Below are 14,612 nucleotides of genomic sequence, written 5' to 3' on the forward strand. Positions count from 1 at the left end.
GTTTTCCGAAAAATACTTTCTTCTATTTTTGCATCAATGACCAATAGAAATGATGGGGAATAGTTGGAAAATTGACAACATGCAGGAAGTGGTACGTGTGTGCTAAAGACAAGCAGAGATAGGGAAAAGCTCTCCTTCCTGTATTTTCCTTAAGTTCCAATTAGGAGGTATCATTCACAATAAATTGTAAAAGAATTTACAGACAGTTGCACAACAGACTGTATTTTTTTTGTGAATGTGCAGTTGGACAGTGAGCCTGTCTCTCAATAAAGACCTGTGTTTAAAGGGGGTGGGAAGCAAGGGGAGAGAGATACACCGACTTTAAATTATTTGTTGTATTTATTTTCAATTGCAGCTCTTGAATTTTTATGTTAAATAAATTTGAAACATGAAGGTGCTTTCAAATACTGTGTTTTACATCACCAGCTGTAAAGGTTGCGAGTTCATACAATTAATGTGACTCACTTGACATTAGCTGTAAATGGTCATGCCATTGTAATTTAATAATTTGTGATCATCTATTCATAGCCTTAGATTTGTTTGGTCGCAGCTCGAAAGTGCGTTAAACAGTAGGAATATCTGGAAAAAGAAAACTGTAGGAAGGGATAGAGAGAGAGATAAAAAGGAAGGGAAACCAAAACTTTGAGATTTACAGAGATTCAGAAGTTAACACAGGAAAGAGTTGTGAGCTTTTTATTTTAAATTGGTTGCAAGCCTTCACTGATGAATGTATTCACCCATCCTGGGAGAAAAGGATGTCTGTTCCTTCAGTCTGTCTTCTGTAATTGCACCAAGTAGATGCCATTATTTCTGGTTTTCCTATTCATCTTTCAGTTCTTATTTTGATCTCTTTGAGGTATTTTACTTGTGTTTTCTACAAAGCTTAAAGGTGCTTTAACTAAAAGAACTCAAATGGACCAAGTTCTCACATTTCTCTTGTTTTCTGCTTTTCTTGTCTTTATCTGGCAGCATAATTAAAAAACAGTCCCTTTTCTGAAAAGTTCTGTGCACCTCATGCAGATCCTGGAGCACATGATACATGGTGAATAATGAGGTCCAAGCTCGAGATAAAGTGCAAAGGTTTTGGATGACAGAACTATTTCATGTAGTGAGCAAGCTCCTTGCATTTACAAAAGTGACTTAATTTATTTTTAGCTGCCAGCTACAGTCTGAATCCAGAAAAATGGTGCAAAATCTTAGCAGCAAAATACAGTGAATGAGACTGTAGTACTCATTTGTTCTTTGTGCAGTACTATATCACTGCTACTCTCTGTGCTCTGGTCCAAAACTAAGACCTGCACTGCAGCAGAAAATGAGCATTCAGCACAACAGAACCTGTGAGGTGACCAGATCTTCACTAGAGAATACATGAAATTTTGGGCTATGTTGTGGGGACGTTCAGTGATTTAGAAACTTCTTTTTCTGTACAGATCCTTTTAAGTGTTTATCTTTACAAATTATGTTTTCCAGAATAGCTCATTACTGTGTTTATCCTAGTACCTAAATCCTTTGAGTGTGTCCCTCTAATGTCTTTTATCAGTAACACCAATTGGTAGAGGGAGCGCTACTATAAGTAAAAAAAAAAGAATTAATTTTCTAGCTCAGTGATTTCAGACTTTTTTGGTTTGTAGATTTTTCTGTATTTTTCCAACAGACCTTGCTTTTCCCCGATACTTTTTGTGGGTAGAAGTGTAATAAGTTGTAGCCCACAGACCACTGTCTGCAAAGCTTTTTATTTGGAGAGTGGAAATGACATGGGTCTAATTTATCTGACTTAACACTGGAATTAATTGTCTAAGCTGGAGAAGATACGGCTTAGTGCAAAAATTGAAAGATGGATAAGCAATAGGACAAAGGAGAAATGTGGAAAAGAGGAGTATTAGTCTGGAAGGTGAGTTCATGAAAAGGTCAGCTAAATGCTGATGAGCAACAGTCTGAAAGTGAATCAGGTGTTAGGATTCATTAGGAAAAGGAGTAGAGAATAAAAGAGATGCTGTTGTTGTGCCTCTCTATATATCCAAGCTTTGCCCACATCTTGAACATGAGTGTAGTTCTGGTCCCTGTCAAAAAGGATATGGTAGATATAAAAGAACTGGAAAAGACTGAAAGGAAAACAGTGATCAAAGATGTGATACGACTTCCATCGGAGATTATTGTGTAAGCTAGGACTCTTCAATCTGGAAAAGAGAAGGCTGACATGAGATTTTATTGAGATTACAAAATCTGTGACACAGAGAGGTTAAAATAATGTTTGACACCCTCCCCCCCAGTACAGGTACTAGGGTACATTAATAGACGAAGGCCCAGTTCAAAAGAAACAGAAAGAGGTTGCTTTTTGCACAAAGGGCAGTAGATGTGTGGAACTCCTTTCTAAAGGATGGGTGGCTGCTAATATCTTATCTAGCCTTAAGGGGACGTTGGACAAGTTTGTGGAAGAGAAATTAATTGAATGTTTACTAAGTAGAATCTGAGAAACCACATCTGTCTTGGGAAGTCACCAAGTTGAAAATAGTTGGATGCTGTGAGAGTTTTAAGGGGAAGTATTACATGTTTGCTGTGTTCTTACTCATCTTGAGACATCTGCTCACGGCCACTATTGGAGACAGGGTTCCAAGCCTTTGTTCTGACTTAGTATGGCTGTTTCTATGTTTCTTAGAGGTTGTGTTTGATCATGATGTTAATATTTTGCTAATGACTTTAGTATAAAAAGGAAAAGCCTAATAAGCAATTTTCTAATGAGAGGAGTAATATACCAGGTAATCACAGGATGTCTGTGAGCAAACGGTGTGATACACACCTATAAAGAAGGCACAAATGATCCTAGAAAGCATAAAGTACTTTAAATGAATGCTTCCCAGCTCCATTTGATTAAACCTATGCTAAAATATTATGTATCGCTCTAGTTGTCTGTATTCACATGCAGAAGGGACTACTAGGACAGTTATAGAAACTGTCTGTTTTACAAAAAGCATGGGCTTTAATTAAATTACAGGAGTGGATGTCGTTGCTGTATATAAATGCATCATGGACAAAATGCCAGCAAGGGAAAAGAACTAATCAAGCTAAAGAACAGTATTGGCATAAGAGCAACTATGTATAAACTGGCTATGTGTGAGTTTAGGCAGAAAACTGGGGGAATCTTTCTTGCCATTTGAGCAAGAGAGTTTTGCAGCAGTCCTCCAAGAAATGTCATGGGGTTTTAAATAGTAAAACTTTTAGGGAAAAAAAGGATGAGGGTGCTCTCAATAGTTAAACTTCTGTAGTTAAACTAAGCTTGTAGGAGAAGTCCAGGAAAGGGGTGCAGAGCTCTGTTTGTTCCTTGGAGTTGCTCAAGGCCTCCAGCTGCTACCTGTAAGCCTGCTGTGAGGCTCTGCTGTCTGTTTTGTCTCAGCCAGATTTTGTATTGTTACGTAGCCTTTCTGTGTTCCTGTCACTTCCTGACCATGGCCTTTCTACTCCTTCAGATAGTGATTTGGATCTCATCCATCCTTCTGTTTTCTGATCATAGCCATCTTGTGAGATGCAAACACTTGCTGTTTAGCCAAAAGAAAAACAAAAAAAAACCCAAAAAACAAGACAGGGTAAGGTATAATGCAGATTTTGGGGTATTTGTTTGCAAGACCAGAAAATAGAAACAATGGCAGCTGTTAACAGCTTGAACAAATTGTTTGTAGTGGTTCCTTACCAAATAAATATGTTAAACCTTTCCCAGTTTTGCCTTATGTTCTTTTTTCCAAGCTGTTTATTAAGAAAACTAGCAGTGATGATGACAGATTGGTTTTCCACAAAGCCATGTGTGAAAGTACCTTTAAAAAGAATTACCCTGGTAAAATTCCACTAAATATATTTTAATGTCTCATAACAAAACTTTACAGCCCTGTGTCACCATCAACCAAGAAATTCCCATGCTAGTACATTTATTTACTTCATCCAGGCATTGTAAGAAAGGTAAATAATATTCCTGTTTTAGAGATGGAGTAACTGAGGTACCTAATGAACCTGTTTGAAGTTGCACAGTAAAGTTGTCCTAAGTCATACTTTACTTGATCCATATAGTGCATGACATCCACAGACAACACAGTCAAGACACCGAAAGAAGTTGTACTTGTTCTCTGAACAAAATAGGGCACCCTTTTTTTTTTCCCTGGAGTGAGGGGAAAAAGTTGTTTAACTTGTATATGGTGGTGTGGTTTAACCTCAGTCAGCAGCTGAGTACCACACAGCCGCTTGCTCACTCCTCCCCGCCAATCCCCAGTGGGATGGGGGAGAGAATTGGAAGAGTAGAAGTGAGAAAAATTCGTGGGTTGAGATAAAAACAGTTAAACAACTTTTCATTAGTTTTATTTTTTCGGATGCACAAAGCAAGGGATGCACAGTGCAATTGCTCCCCCCCCGCCGACCGATGCCCAGCCAGTCCCCGAGCAGCAGCCCCCCGGCCAGCTTTCCCCAGTTTATGTACTGAGCACGATGTCCCATGGTATGGAATGTCCCTTTGGGCAGTTTGGCTGTGCCCCCTCCCAGCTTCTTCTGCACCTGCAGCCTGCTCAGTCGGTAGAGCATGGGAAACTGAGAAGTCCTTGACTAGTGTAAGCACTGCTCAGCAACAACTAAAACATCGGTGTGGTATCAGCATTGTTCTGGTCCTAAATCCAAAACACAGCACTGTACCAGCTACTAGGAAGGAAATTAACTCTGTCCCTGCCGAAACCAGGACAATGGTTAGTATGTAATCTCTTCATGAAGTTATGAGCTGTGTAAGTTAACTTTTTTTTTTTTGAAAGGTTTGTGTAGCTGAGTTTCTAATCTGAGCTGTAAACTTAGTGTAGCTTTGCAGTATTGCAGGGGAAATGGCCAGGATTTGGAAGGTAGGTTTAAACCCACACTAATTCTGGTAGGGATTTGTTTTTCTCAAATACCAGATTTCTCATCTGTTGAATGGATAAGCCCTTACATCAGCAGGGAGAGATACTACTCTACTAAGACAGTTAACAGGGTTGAAGGAGATGAGATTTGTGTATTAGGAGTCAGTGTGGTTAGCATGTCAACAGGGTTATCTAAAATATATTTCTAGTTGGATTATAGTTCCTTTTATTAATGTCTATCCTTTACAAGAGATAAGAACTAAAAAAACCCCCAAAACTGAAAAACAACAACCCAAGGCAAGATCAGGACTCTACTATACAGGAGTGTAGAAGTAGCAGGGAATGAGCTAGCGAAGCAGCGCCCAGGAAAGAAACCATCCAGTGCTCCTTTTAGAGCACAGTGTGATTGTTAATGTCAGTGGATTCAGAGGACTTGGAGGAGGTCTGGGAAGAGGTCTGCTAGGCAGTGATGTGAAGGTGCTAATCACTGTCCATTCACAGCACAAGTGTTGAACAAATGCACCTTGGTGTAATAAATTAAGATGTCAAACTGGAGGTGCTTTTTCAGTGCTTAAATTTCAAACACTTTTGTGTCTTTGAAATCAGTTTATATATTTTTATAAGTGATATATAGGTGTAAACATGCAGGTGATCTGCACTCGACCTCTTAAGTTGATTGCTTTTCCAATCGTAAACTGATAGTTTCATTCAGAAGCTTTTTGGAATCAGTGGAATATTGGTACTGCACAGACAGAATAACTCCACATTCTTTAGCATTCTATAACTAATGATTATCGTGGCTATATGTAATGTGTACTGAGTATCACAGTTGATTATTCTTACTGGTACATTTGGTATATTTGAAAATCTCGACTACATAGAACTTTTAAAGGAATGTACTTAGGCCCTCTACTGATCATTCTGAGAATAGGAAAGAGGAAAAACTGCCGTGCAGTATTAAAATGCTGGCAAAGCGGGTCTTTTTGGAAATGGGGAGATAAATGTAGGAAGAGGAAACAACTAAAAACTGTTCTATTTAAACATTCCCTAGGATTCTTTTTAGAAAGATCTTTAAAAAAAACCCCAAACCCAAAATACCAATTGCAGAAAGACAAGTTATCCTGTTTTGAGATGATGTAAAATAAAATCCATTAAAAGTTTGCAAAGAGGCCCTATCCCAATGCCTTTTTTTCCTTATGTTTTAAAAATACCTATTTAAAATCTAGTGCATTCTGCATTCAGGCTAGAACCATAACAAAGTTAAACTAAGGGCAAGTTCCTGATAGTAACACTTGTCAAATCTTCCCTGAAGTTTTAAGAGTCAACTGAGGAGGTCTTTTACGGTCAGGTAATCAGGCACTCTGAGTACAAGTGTTTAGTTGATACGCTTAATTCTGAGAAGCTGCTTGAAAGTGTCAAGTCTCTGAGCACTGCTTAGCATCACTTTCTCCCTCATTTTTGAGTGTGGGTATGTCAGGGAATGTTTTGCGATGTTTTTCCAAGTGTTTGATTGTAACATGAGTTACTGAGTCTAGAGCTGTTTATTTGGAATTGATCAGTATCATCATATCTTCTTGTATACCATTGATTTCTGTGTATTAATACTTTAGTTCAGACAGTGTGGTTACTGCACCACACTTCTGTATGCTTGCAGCTTCTTAAACCCTAGTTAATAAATCATGTCAGCTCTTTATTAGCTAATGTGTGTTTACAGTGCTTTGAAAACATGAAGTGTCAGGCAAGCATCAGAACTTTCAGAGGTGGGCCAGTAGAAGAACATTACGAAACACTATGATGAGAAATGATACAATACTGTATCAAAGTGAAGCTATGGGGGGATTTTAGGAGAAAACAAGTATCAGGATGGGCTTTATGCTTCTGAAGTCTGTGCTACTATTATTCCTATTACAAATATTAAAAAAAAAAAAAAAATTAACAACCCACTTGGAAATGTGTATCTGCATTAGCACAATACTTGTGCAACATTTACTGATTCAACTTCCTTCCAGAGGTCCTCCTAGCCTCCTCACAGCTCCCTTCATCTTGCCTAAACCTTTTTCCTCCAAAATAAGGTGACCTCATCTAAACTAGGTTTGGGAGCAGTCCCTGGCATACGCTGTCCCCAAAACTGTGCTACCCCAAACTCTGGGAAGGTCCTTTTTGGCCTTGTCCGGAAACAGATTGGTGAGAGTCAGACAAGTAGAGAAGCTAGACAGCCTTGGCCAGTGGCTTGACTTTGCCAGGCTGTGTATATTTGTTAGTATAGGTGTAGCTGTGGAGTCACTGAGGTTGTTCTTCGGTGTTTTCCAGATTCCTATTGCTCTTTTCCATGATGTCATGGACCAATTGTTGCAAACCAAATTTGGCAGCTCTTGTCTGATTTGTCTTGTACTAGAACAGGGATAAAGGTGCATGACCATAAAATTCAATAGCAGAGAAATTCTTAAAAAACATCATTAGCTTCTAACCTAACAGCAGAGTTCTGCTATGCCTTGGTACTCGCAGATAAGTGAATACAGCATGTGTGTCAAAATAAAAACACATGAAAAATAGTAAGACAGGAAGAAAAGTAGAAAAGTATGTATGATAATTAGGGTTGCATTACTCAGTGCATTGGAAGGCACTTGAACACCGGTATGCTCCAGAGGGTTGGAGAGCCACACAAGATCCCCAGGGTGAAGGTTTTTGTGAAGTGTTTTTCTTGGTAAAGAAACCAATAAAAGTGAGTTTTGAAAAGTCTTTGTACATTATTGCTGAGTGTATCCATAACAGCAGAGCTTGTAATTTTGAGTTCACTGCTCTTTAGCTCTCTTCCTTTTTCACTTCTTCTTTTCTTTTCTTGTTTTTCCTCTTAATTTTATTTCCTTAGATCTAACTGGCTAAAACCATGCTGTGGGAGGCGAGCAGCTGTGTGGCAGGTATTTTTGCTCAGTGCAAGTCTCAACAGTTTCCTGGTAGCCTGTGTAGTATTGGTGGTGATTCTTCTGACTCTGGAACTCCTAATAGATATAAAGCTTCTCCAGTGTGAGTAGGAGGATTTTTTTTTTTTTTTTTTTTTTTTTGATGAAATAAAGGCTTAACGTGCTGGGAGGTTTTTGAAGGGGGGAGGATGGTGGGGATTTTTTTTTCCTACCATTTAAATGATTAGTAGGCTAGGTAAGAAATGTGTTTTTGTGGAACCTTGGTATAGTGAAGTCAGTCTCTTCCTTATTTTGCTGACCAAATTCGGTACAGGACAAATTTTCAAAGGATACGAGTAGAGTGTACATGCAGAGATCTGCACATATCGTCATTAGTACTGGAAAAGGTCTGTCCTTACAGACACACACTGTATACACTGAAGAAAGATCATTTGTGCGTCACTAATCTCTGATACATTTCATGTGCACGTGGATAGACAGAAGCGATGAACTTGCTAGGGTATTTGGTACTATCTCTATTATTAATTTACTTCGACTGAGGTGGGTAGGAATTGAAATTATGGATTTCTATCTTGTAATGCACTGAAATGATAGAGATTTTCATTCTACTTTGCTGATACACTGGGAGTCAAACAGTAGCTTAAATGGAGTTTTGCTTTATCTGAATTCACTCTACGCAGGTTCCACAATGGAAATTTTAATGCTGCTGTTTTGCTTCCTAATTCATCTTTTTTTTTCCTACTGCTCTTTTCCTCCATTCCCCCCCCTTTTTTTTTGCTTTTATGATACAAAGCTGACATGAACACAAATACCAGCTACATTTTTCCCTATGCTAAATGTTGACGAGCAGCCTCTAGCATCTCTATAGAATCTCAGATATGTTGTAATGGCAGTGATGGCGTTCAGACAATCCCATAAATACGAGAATACATAGCGTGAGAGAGTCACGGTCTGGTATCTTCTATGGCAACTTTAAACTGAGCAAACAAACTTTTTATTCTGTTGAAGTCCTTTTATTTTTGTGATTTGTCAATTGATATTAGTGGAGTTAGATTTCACTGTAAAGATTTAGGTATTGCAATTTTATTAAGATTGCTTTAGGGGACTTTATTGATAATTGCAGCCATTTTATAAACCCTGTGAGATGAATAAATGACTAAGCTGTCTTTCCACACTGTTGCCCACCATTTACACCCCTGTCTGTCCATACTGCACATACTGTTCTGAACGTGGCCACTCCGTTACGGTTGTTGTTTTCTGTAGTCTCTGGTGATTTACCATTTTGGATGAGGAAGCCCAGAATTTGGACAAGTCCGCTGCCTTCAAAAAAACTCAGGAATGCTAATTATGGGTGTAAGTCCTTAAAAATTGAATGAGGAAGAAGCTTTCAACAGTATTTACTGAGGTGCCACATCTTTCTGTTAATGTAGAGAAATGTCACTTCCTGTAGAGCCAGAGTTTAAAAACTGTTTCTGTTGATTTCTCTTAGATTTTTAACACAGTTTTGGAGACTCTTCTCTGGAAGCACCTGCTTTCTTACCATTTATTTTCTGAAGAAGGCTTTATTTTAGGGATCATTCCTCCTCTATGTGATACTCTTGTATCACTTGTAGTGCATGTGATACTCTTAGAAGCTCTGCAGCTTACGTCTTGTGCATGACCTATAGGTGTTTGGTCAAGCCAGGTGATTTCACTGTTCAGAGGCTGCCCCGGCCTGTATGGATTTTCTTGGCACCTGAGAAAGGACCCATTCTGCTCTGTGCTGCTACTTTGCGTTTTAACTAATGCATCAACCCATCAGGCTTCTTGCCTTTGTTACGTTGAATACCTTCTATTTTGTTTTAAATCAGATAAAGGCTATCTTGGTGGGGCTGATACAAGTATTGCAGTTGTGTCATATGAGGAATGTGTGTCACTTACGTTAAAGTTTTAAAAAGCCATTAGGCCATAATTATGTTTTTCAAAAATGTAATTACAGTTTTAAATGATTCCTTATGCTATATGAAATCAACCAATGCATTAGGATATGTTACAGCACATCACTGCCAATTTTGTTCATAATAACAACTGCTAATCCACATTACAGACTGTAATTACTTAGGGAGCCTCCTTTTTTTTAAAAAAAAAACAACAAAACAAACTGGTGTTTTCTTTGGCTGGGGCATTTTGAGAGCATCATTTTCCTCTCATACTTTTAGTGCAGTCTTTGGTTGCACTGTGCACTTCTCCCATACATAAAACTGTCAGTGTCAGTGATGGAGACCACATTTGCAAGTGTGTAGGTCACACACATGAAAAGGACAGAGACCTTTTTAGAGTATTTTATCACAAAGCATATTCGTGCCGGAATTAGAAACCCCGGAAAGCAGAGGACATGTAATAGGTCTTTTATATAGGTCTCTGTCCTATAATCAGCTTTTTTAGTCCTATCTTCAAAGCTCTTTACATGCATTAACAAAATAATGTCTCGATACCTTGTGAAGTTTTGCAAATGCAGAAATAGATGTATATCAAGTCACTTGCACCTCATTTCAAAAAGAGAGGGTTGTGGCAGGTTCCAACCCCCACTCCTCAGAAATATAGAGCCTGCTGTCCCTTCCTTGTCTTCAGTAGTTTTGGGGGAAAGTTACTCAGGAAATCATCTTAGTATTGCCCTCCTGCAATCAACTACAGCAGGTGTGTCTGTAAAAGGCATTAGGCCTTCCTGAAAACTGTGAAGCTGAAAGCTCCGCTCCTGTCCATTTGGTTGCTGGATCAGGGCCCTGTCTGAGTACATGCATAGCTGTGCAAAGAAAGTGCACGTTGTGGTGCAGCAGTGCCTCAGTAAGAACGGGTTCAGGGCTTGCCCAAACCATGCAGTGAGCATCTGCTGCCTACTCCCTGCAGAAGCAGTATGGTTTGTATCTGCCAGGAAATCATCATCAAGAACAACATCCCCTGAAAGCAAGCGCTGGTAATACAAGCTTCTATAATGGCCACTCAGGGTTTGTCAGGATGTATTTTTCATCCCTCCCCTCCTGGATATACATTTTGAGGAGATAGGAAAGGGGGAGGAGGGTAGACTGAGGTTGGCTGTACTCTGAATTTTATACTGAACCATATTCTTCATGACTAAAAAGCATCTGGATTTGCATTCACTTCTTCCCCATAGCACCAGACATGCAAAATGTCAAATAAAGCAGAACTTCTTGGCTTTTAGCTACAATTTTGGGGAAAAAAGGTTAAAAGTTCAACAAATGTGAAACTCTGTTCCAGATAAAAGTAGAAGCTGAATAGCTTAGGTGCTTTGCCTCAAACTGAATCCCAGTGATGTATTCAAACCACCACAGAGCAGGGGTGAGCACCTCTTGGAGAAGACCCTTCTCCCGTTTTTGTAGTTTTTCATTGCATTTTTGAAAGGGAGTGTTTTGGAAGAGGTAAATATCCAGATTTGGTGTATGGGCTAGTGATTCAGCTCTTGTACAAAAGCTTCTTGCTTGGAAGGCTTTTTCAAATTTACTGTTTTACTGGCAATTTAATTGCACACTGTCTGGCAGCGCATCCAGCGCTCTGTTACAGTTAGTGCAGCATCAGAAATTGATTTTCTTTCCAAATTCGTGGTTGCTATATCTTTTTTGTCCACTAAGGGGCAGCTAGAGCCTTGTATGTCAATCGAGAGCTGTTGGAGAAACAGCTTACAAATGGTTTTCATTTCTTGTTCTTTATGCCACCCTCTAAAGACAGTGTCTTGGGAAAGTTAAATGTATTATATTTTGCCCATTTGTTTCATTTTTAAGTAGTTCCTCTGCTGCACAACAGCAAACCCTCTCTCATCAAGCCCAGCTGTGAGAGTTCCAGTGGCAGCCCATGCAAACAGTTTTCTTTGTATCCTGATTTCTTCCTACATCCCTTCCCTCCTCTTCCCATTTTAATCATTTTTAATTTTAAAATAAGATGCTTTATTAGTGCATGCCCTATATGTTCTTGGGACTTAGTTAATTCTGCCACAGTCTTGCATCTCTATGCACACAGCCATCAATTGCCTTAAACTTTGCTGTTACACAGTAATTCTTTGAAACTGCAAGACTGCACAGACTATTTTAATCTGTCTGCTGTAGGGATGGTAGACTCACAAGTACCCTGAAGTAAAGAGAGAATTTTTTGTCTTCATTCCCTTATTCCAAACTTGAGAGCATGTGACCTTCAGAGTAGGAGTTGCCAGCAGTTCAGATACTGGACCCTTTCAGCTTTCTGCTTTGTTTTGTCAGCAATGAAGGGAACTTTGATCACAGAATTTCAGTTGAACTTACTTATTAAGGAATCTTCCAGATTTCAAGAGATTCATTTAAGCCCATAAAGGCAACCCATACCATAGAGCTTCTTATGTAGTCTTGCAGCAAACTAATTTGTCTGAGTTTATTTCATTTTACTTACAAAGCAAAATAAGTTGAATCAAATGAAAGCCTGATTTAATGCCAGTGAGTGTCTGTGCAAGGCTTTAGTACTCTGTAAAATCATGCTTTTAATAAATTCAGATAAGTTTTCCTGAGTGTTCCTGCTAGTCAGTTCCTGAAAGGACTTTTGTTCAAAGTCATTCCACTTTGAAAGTGGAATAACTACCTCAACAATCTGCATGCATAAAGAGTACCTATATGGGAAGTTAGTGTGTAGAATCCAGAGTTTCATAAATTACCATTTTAACTTACCCTTTACAGACTTCTTTTCATGGAGGAGTTTGAAATGAAGTGAACATAAGTGATTTTAATGGCTACTGTCTTTCTGAAAAAGAGTGCTTACAAGGGAAATTGTGTGTCTTAACCAATTACTTAAACTGGAATTTTATTTCATGTACTGTAACTTTCTTGGGTGTTCTCGTAGAAACTTGCTTAAAGACAAAGCTGTCCATATGACAGCCATGTTTCCTGAAATAGACTGTACAAAAATAGTCACATTATGTTTGTTGTACAAATTAGAATTGCTGATATTTCACAAACTCCTTAAAATTAATATGTTAAGATTTGATCTTATTAACAATTAACAATGACATTGGTTCCTTCTGTTGCTTCTCTCACTATGGTTTTCCTAGAGTCAAACTTGACTCTGAGAGGAGTGGGATTCTGAGCCAGTCATGGCTGTCATGCCACATCTGGAGAGCTGTACAAAAGTCTACCAATCTAGGTTATTTATTTAGATGATAGAAAAGTATTTTGAAGCCCAGTTTGAGCACTAGTTTTTAAGCACCTGTTCCAGATAATTACTGGTCTTCTGAGCTGAATTGTCAAAGACTGAATACAAGGAACGTTGTGGGGATAGTAGAGCATTCTTTTTCCTTACAGAATTCTAACTCGGGGTTTTTAGGTATCCAGGATTTAGTCATACATCTCGTACTAAAGCAGTGCATGGAGTGAGAGCATGGAGCAGTGACAGAGCATCAAAGACCCCAAATGTGTATGTCAGTGCTTACCGGCAGTCTTATCTGTAAAAGCTCCCGTGAACAGCTGCTGTGGCTGCTAACATGCTGGCCTGAATTAGGGTGAGCAGCTGACAGGGCTGGAGTTCCATGTCCCATTACATCCCATCCCCTTTCTGGTACTTCTATTACAAAATTTAAGAAAGCAAGCTTCACCCGTATGTAAGTTGTAGCAGTACTGATTATATTAAACATAAGTTGCATTCTGCTACTATAATGATGCTTCATTGTATTGTGTTAATTGCAGTTTCAAGTGCTTCACAGTTTGCAGGAATAATTCACTGGATCAGCCTAGTCATCCTGTCTGTTTTCTTTTCAGAGGTATGTATAATCAAAGTCTTTCACTACATACAGAACTGCAAAGTATTTTTATGCTGTCACTGGAATTAGCAAGAGTTTAACAGTAATTTGTCATAATTGTAGCACAGTGTACAGAAAGAAAGTGTAAAAAAAAAAAAGAAAAAAGAAAAAAAAATTAACAGTTGCTGCTCCTACTGAGCAAACTAAAAAATCTTGTTTAGATTAGCGCTGTTTGTCAGTTGCATAGAATTGGCAAGGAAACATGGAAGATAATGTCTTACAAATTATAACCGGAAAACTACAAAAAGAAATAATCATCTCCGAAGCGCTACAGGCACGGAACAGGACTAGTTTCATCCATTTGTTCTCACAGAAATCTTATCAGTGTCACTGGGTATAAGGTATAGGAATAAGATATGTTCTTCAGGAATAAAGATCCACAGGTTTTTTCTACAGAAAGATCTGTTTTAAGAATGGAATTATCTCCTCTCACAATTTATGTAGGTAGTTTAGATGTTTTAGGTTGCTGCATATAGATACAGTAAGAGAATGAAACAAATGGTGAATTTCTTTGCAAAAATTTGTATGAGCGTAAGCATTGGAAAAGGCTGTAGTCGTGATATAACAAACGACCAAACTGGGATAATCTGTTTTAGTTTTCAACTTTATTCCAAAAAGAAGTCATTGGTATTGAGACATTTAGACTACTCCTGAAATATCCCAAAATATTTTTAAGGCTATTTTTCCAGGTCATAATGTGTTACTTGCCACAAAAAAACATTTTACGTTTGTTTAGTTGGAAGACAGCTTGGACTCAAATATTTAAAAATATTTTTTCTAGTTCCATAGGAGAAAATATTATCATTCAAACAGATGTTAGTCTTCACTCTGCAGTAAATTTAGGTGGAGGTTACAAAAAAAATCCTGTCAAAAAACAGGGAGCTGTGATATCTGCAAATGATTTATTAGATCACTTGTGTTGAAGTCATACTCACCATATTACACTACTGCTTATTTCCATGGTTCTATTAATGAAATACATTTATTTACATAAATCACTTTGTATTTCTCCTTTGTATT

General features: G+C 38.4%; 1 protein-coding gene across 1 annotated transcript in view; it reads left to right on the top strand.

The window, feature by feature from the left end:
- The window catches only part of LOC103922039 (chromosome unknown open reading frame, human C15orf27), a 53,831-nt gene that overhangs the window by 6,691 nt on the left and 32,528 nt on the right, over positions 1–14,612 (top strand). The window contains exons 3-4 of the mRNA XM_009330110.1: positions 7,732–7,886; positions 13,480–13,553. Coding sequence (XP_009328385.1) covers positions 7,732–7,886; positions 13,480–13,553 — 229 coding nt within the window. The remainder of the gene's footprint in view (positions 1–7,731; positions 7,887–13,479; positions 13,554–14,612) is intronic.

The sequence above is a fragment of the Pygoscelis adeliae genome, unplaced genomic scaffold, assembly GCF_000699105.1.
Source record: "Pygoscelis adeliae isolate BGI_AS28 unplaced genomic scaffold, ASM69910v1 Scaffold298, whole genome shotgun sequence".
NCBI classification, from domain to species: domain Eukaryota; kingdom Metazoa; phylum Chordata; class Aves; order Sphenisciformes; family Spheniscidae; genus Pygoscelis; species Pygoscelis adeliae.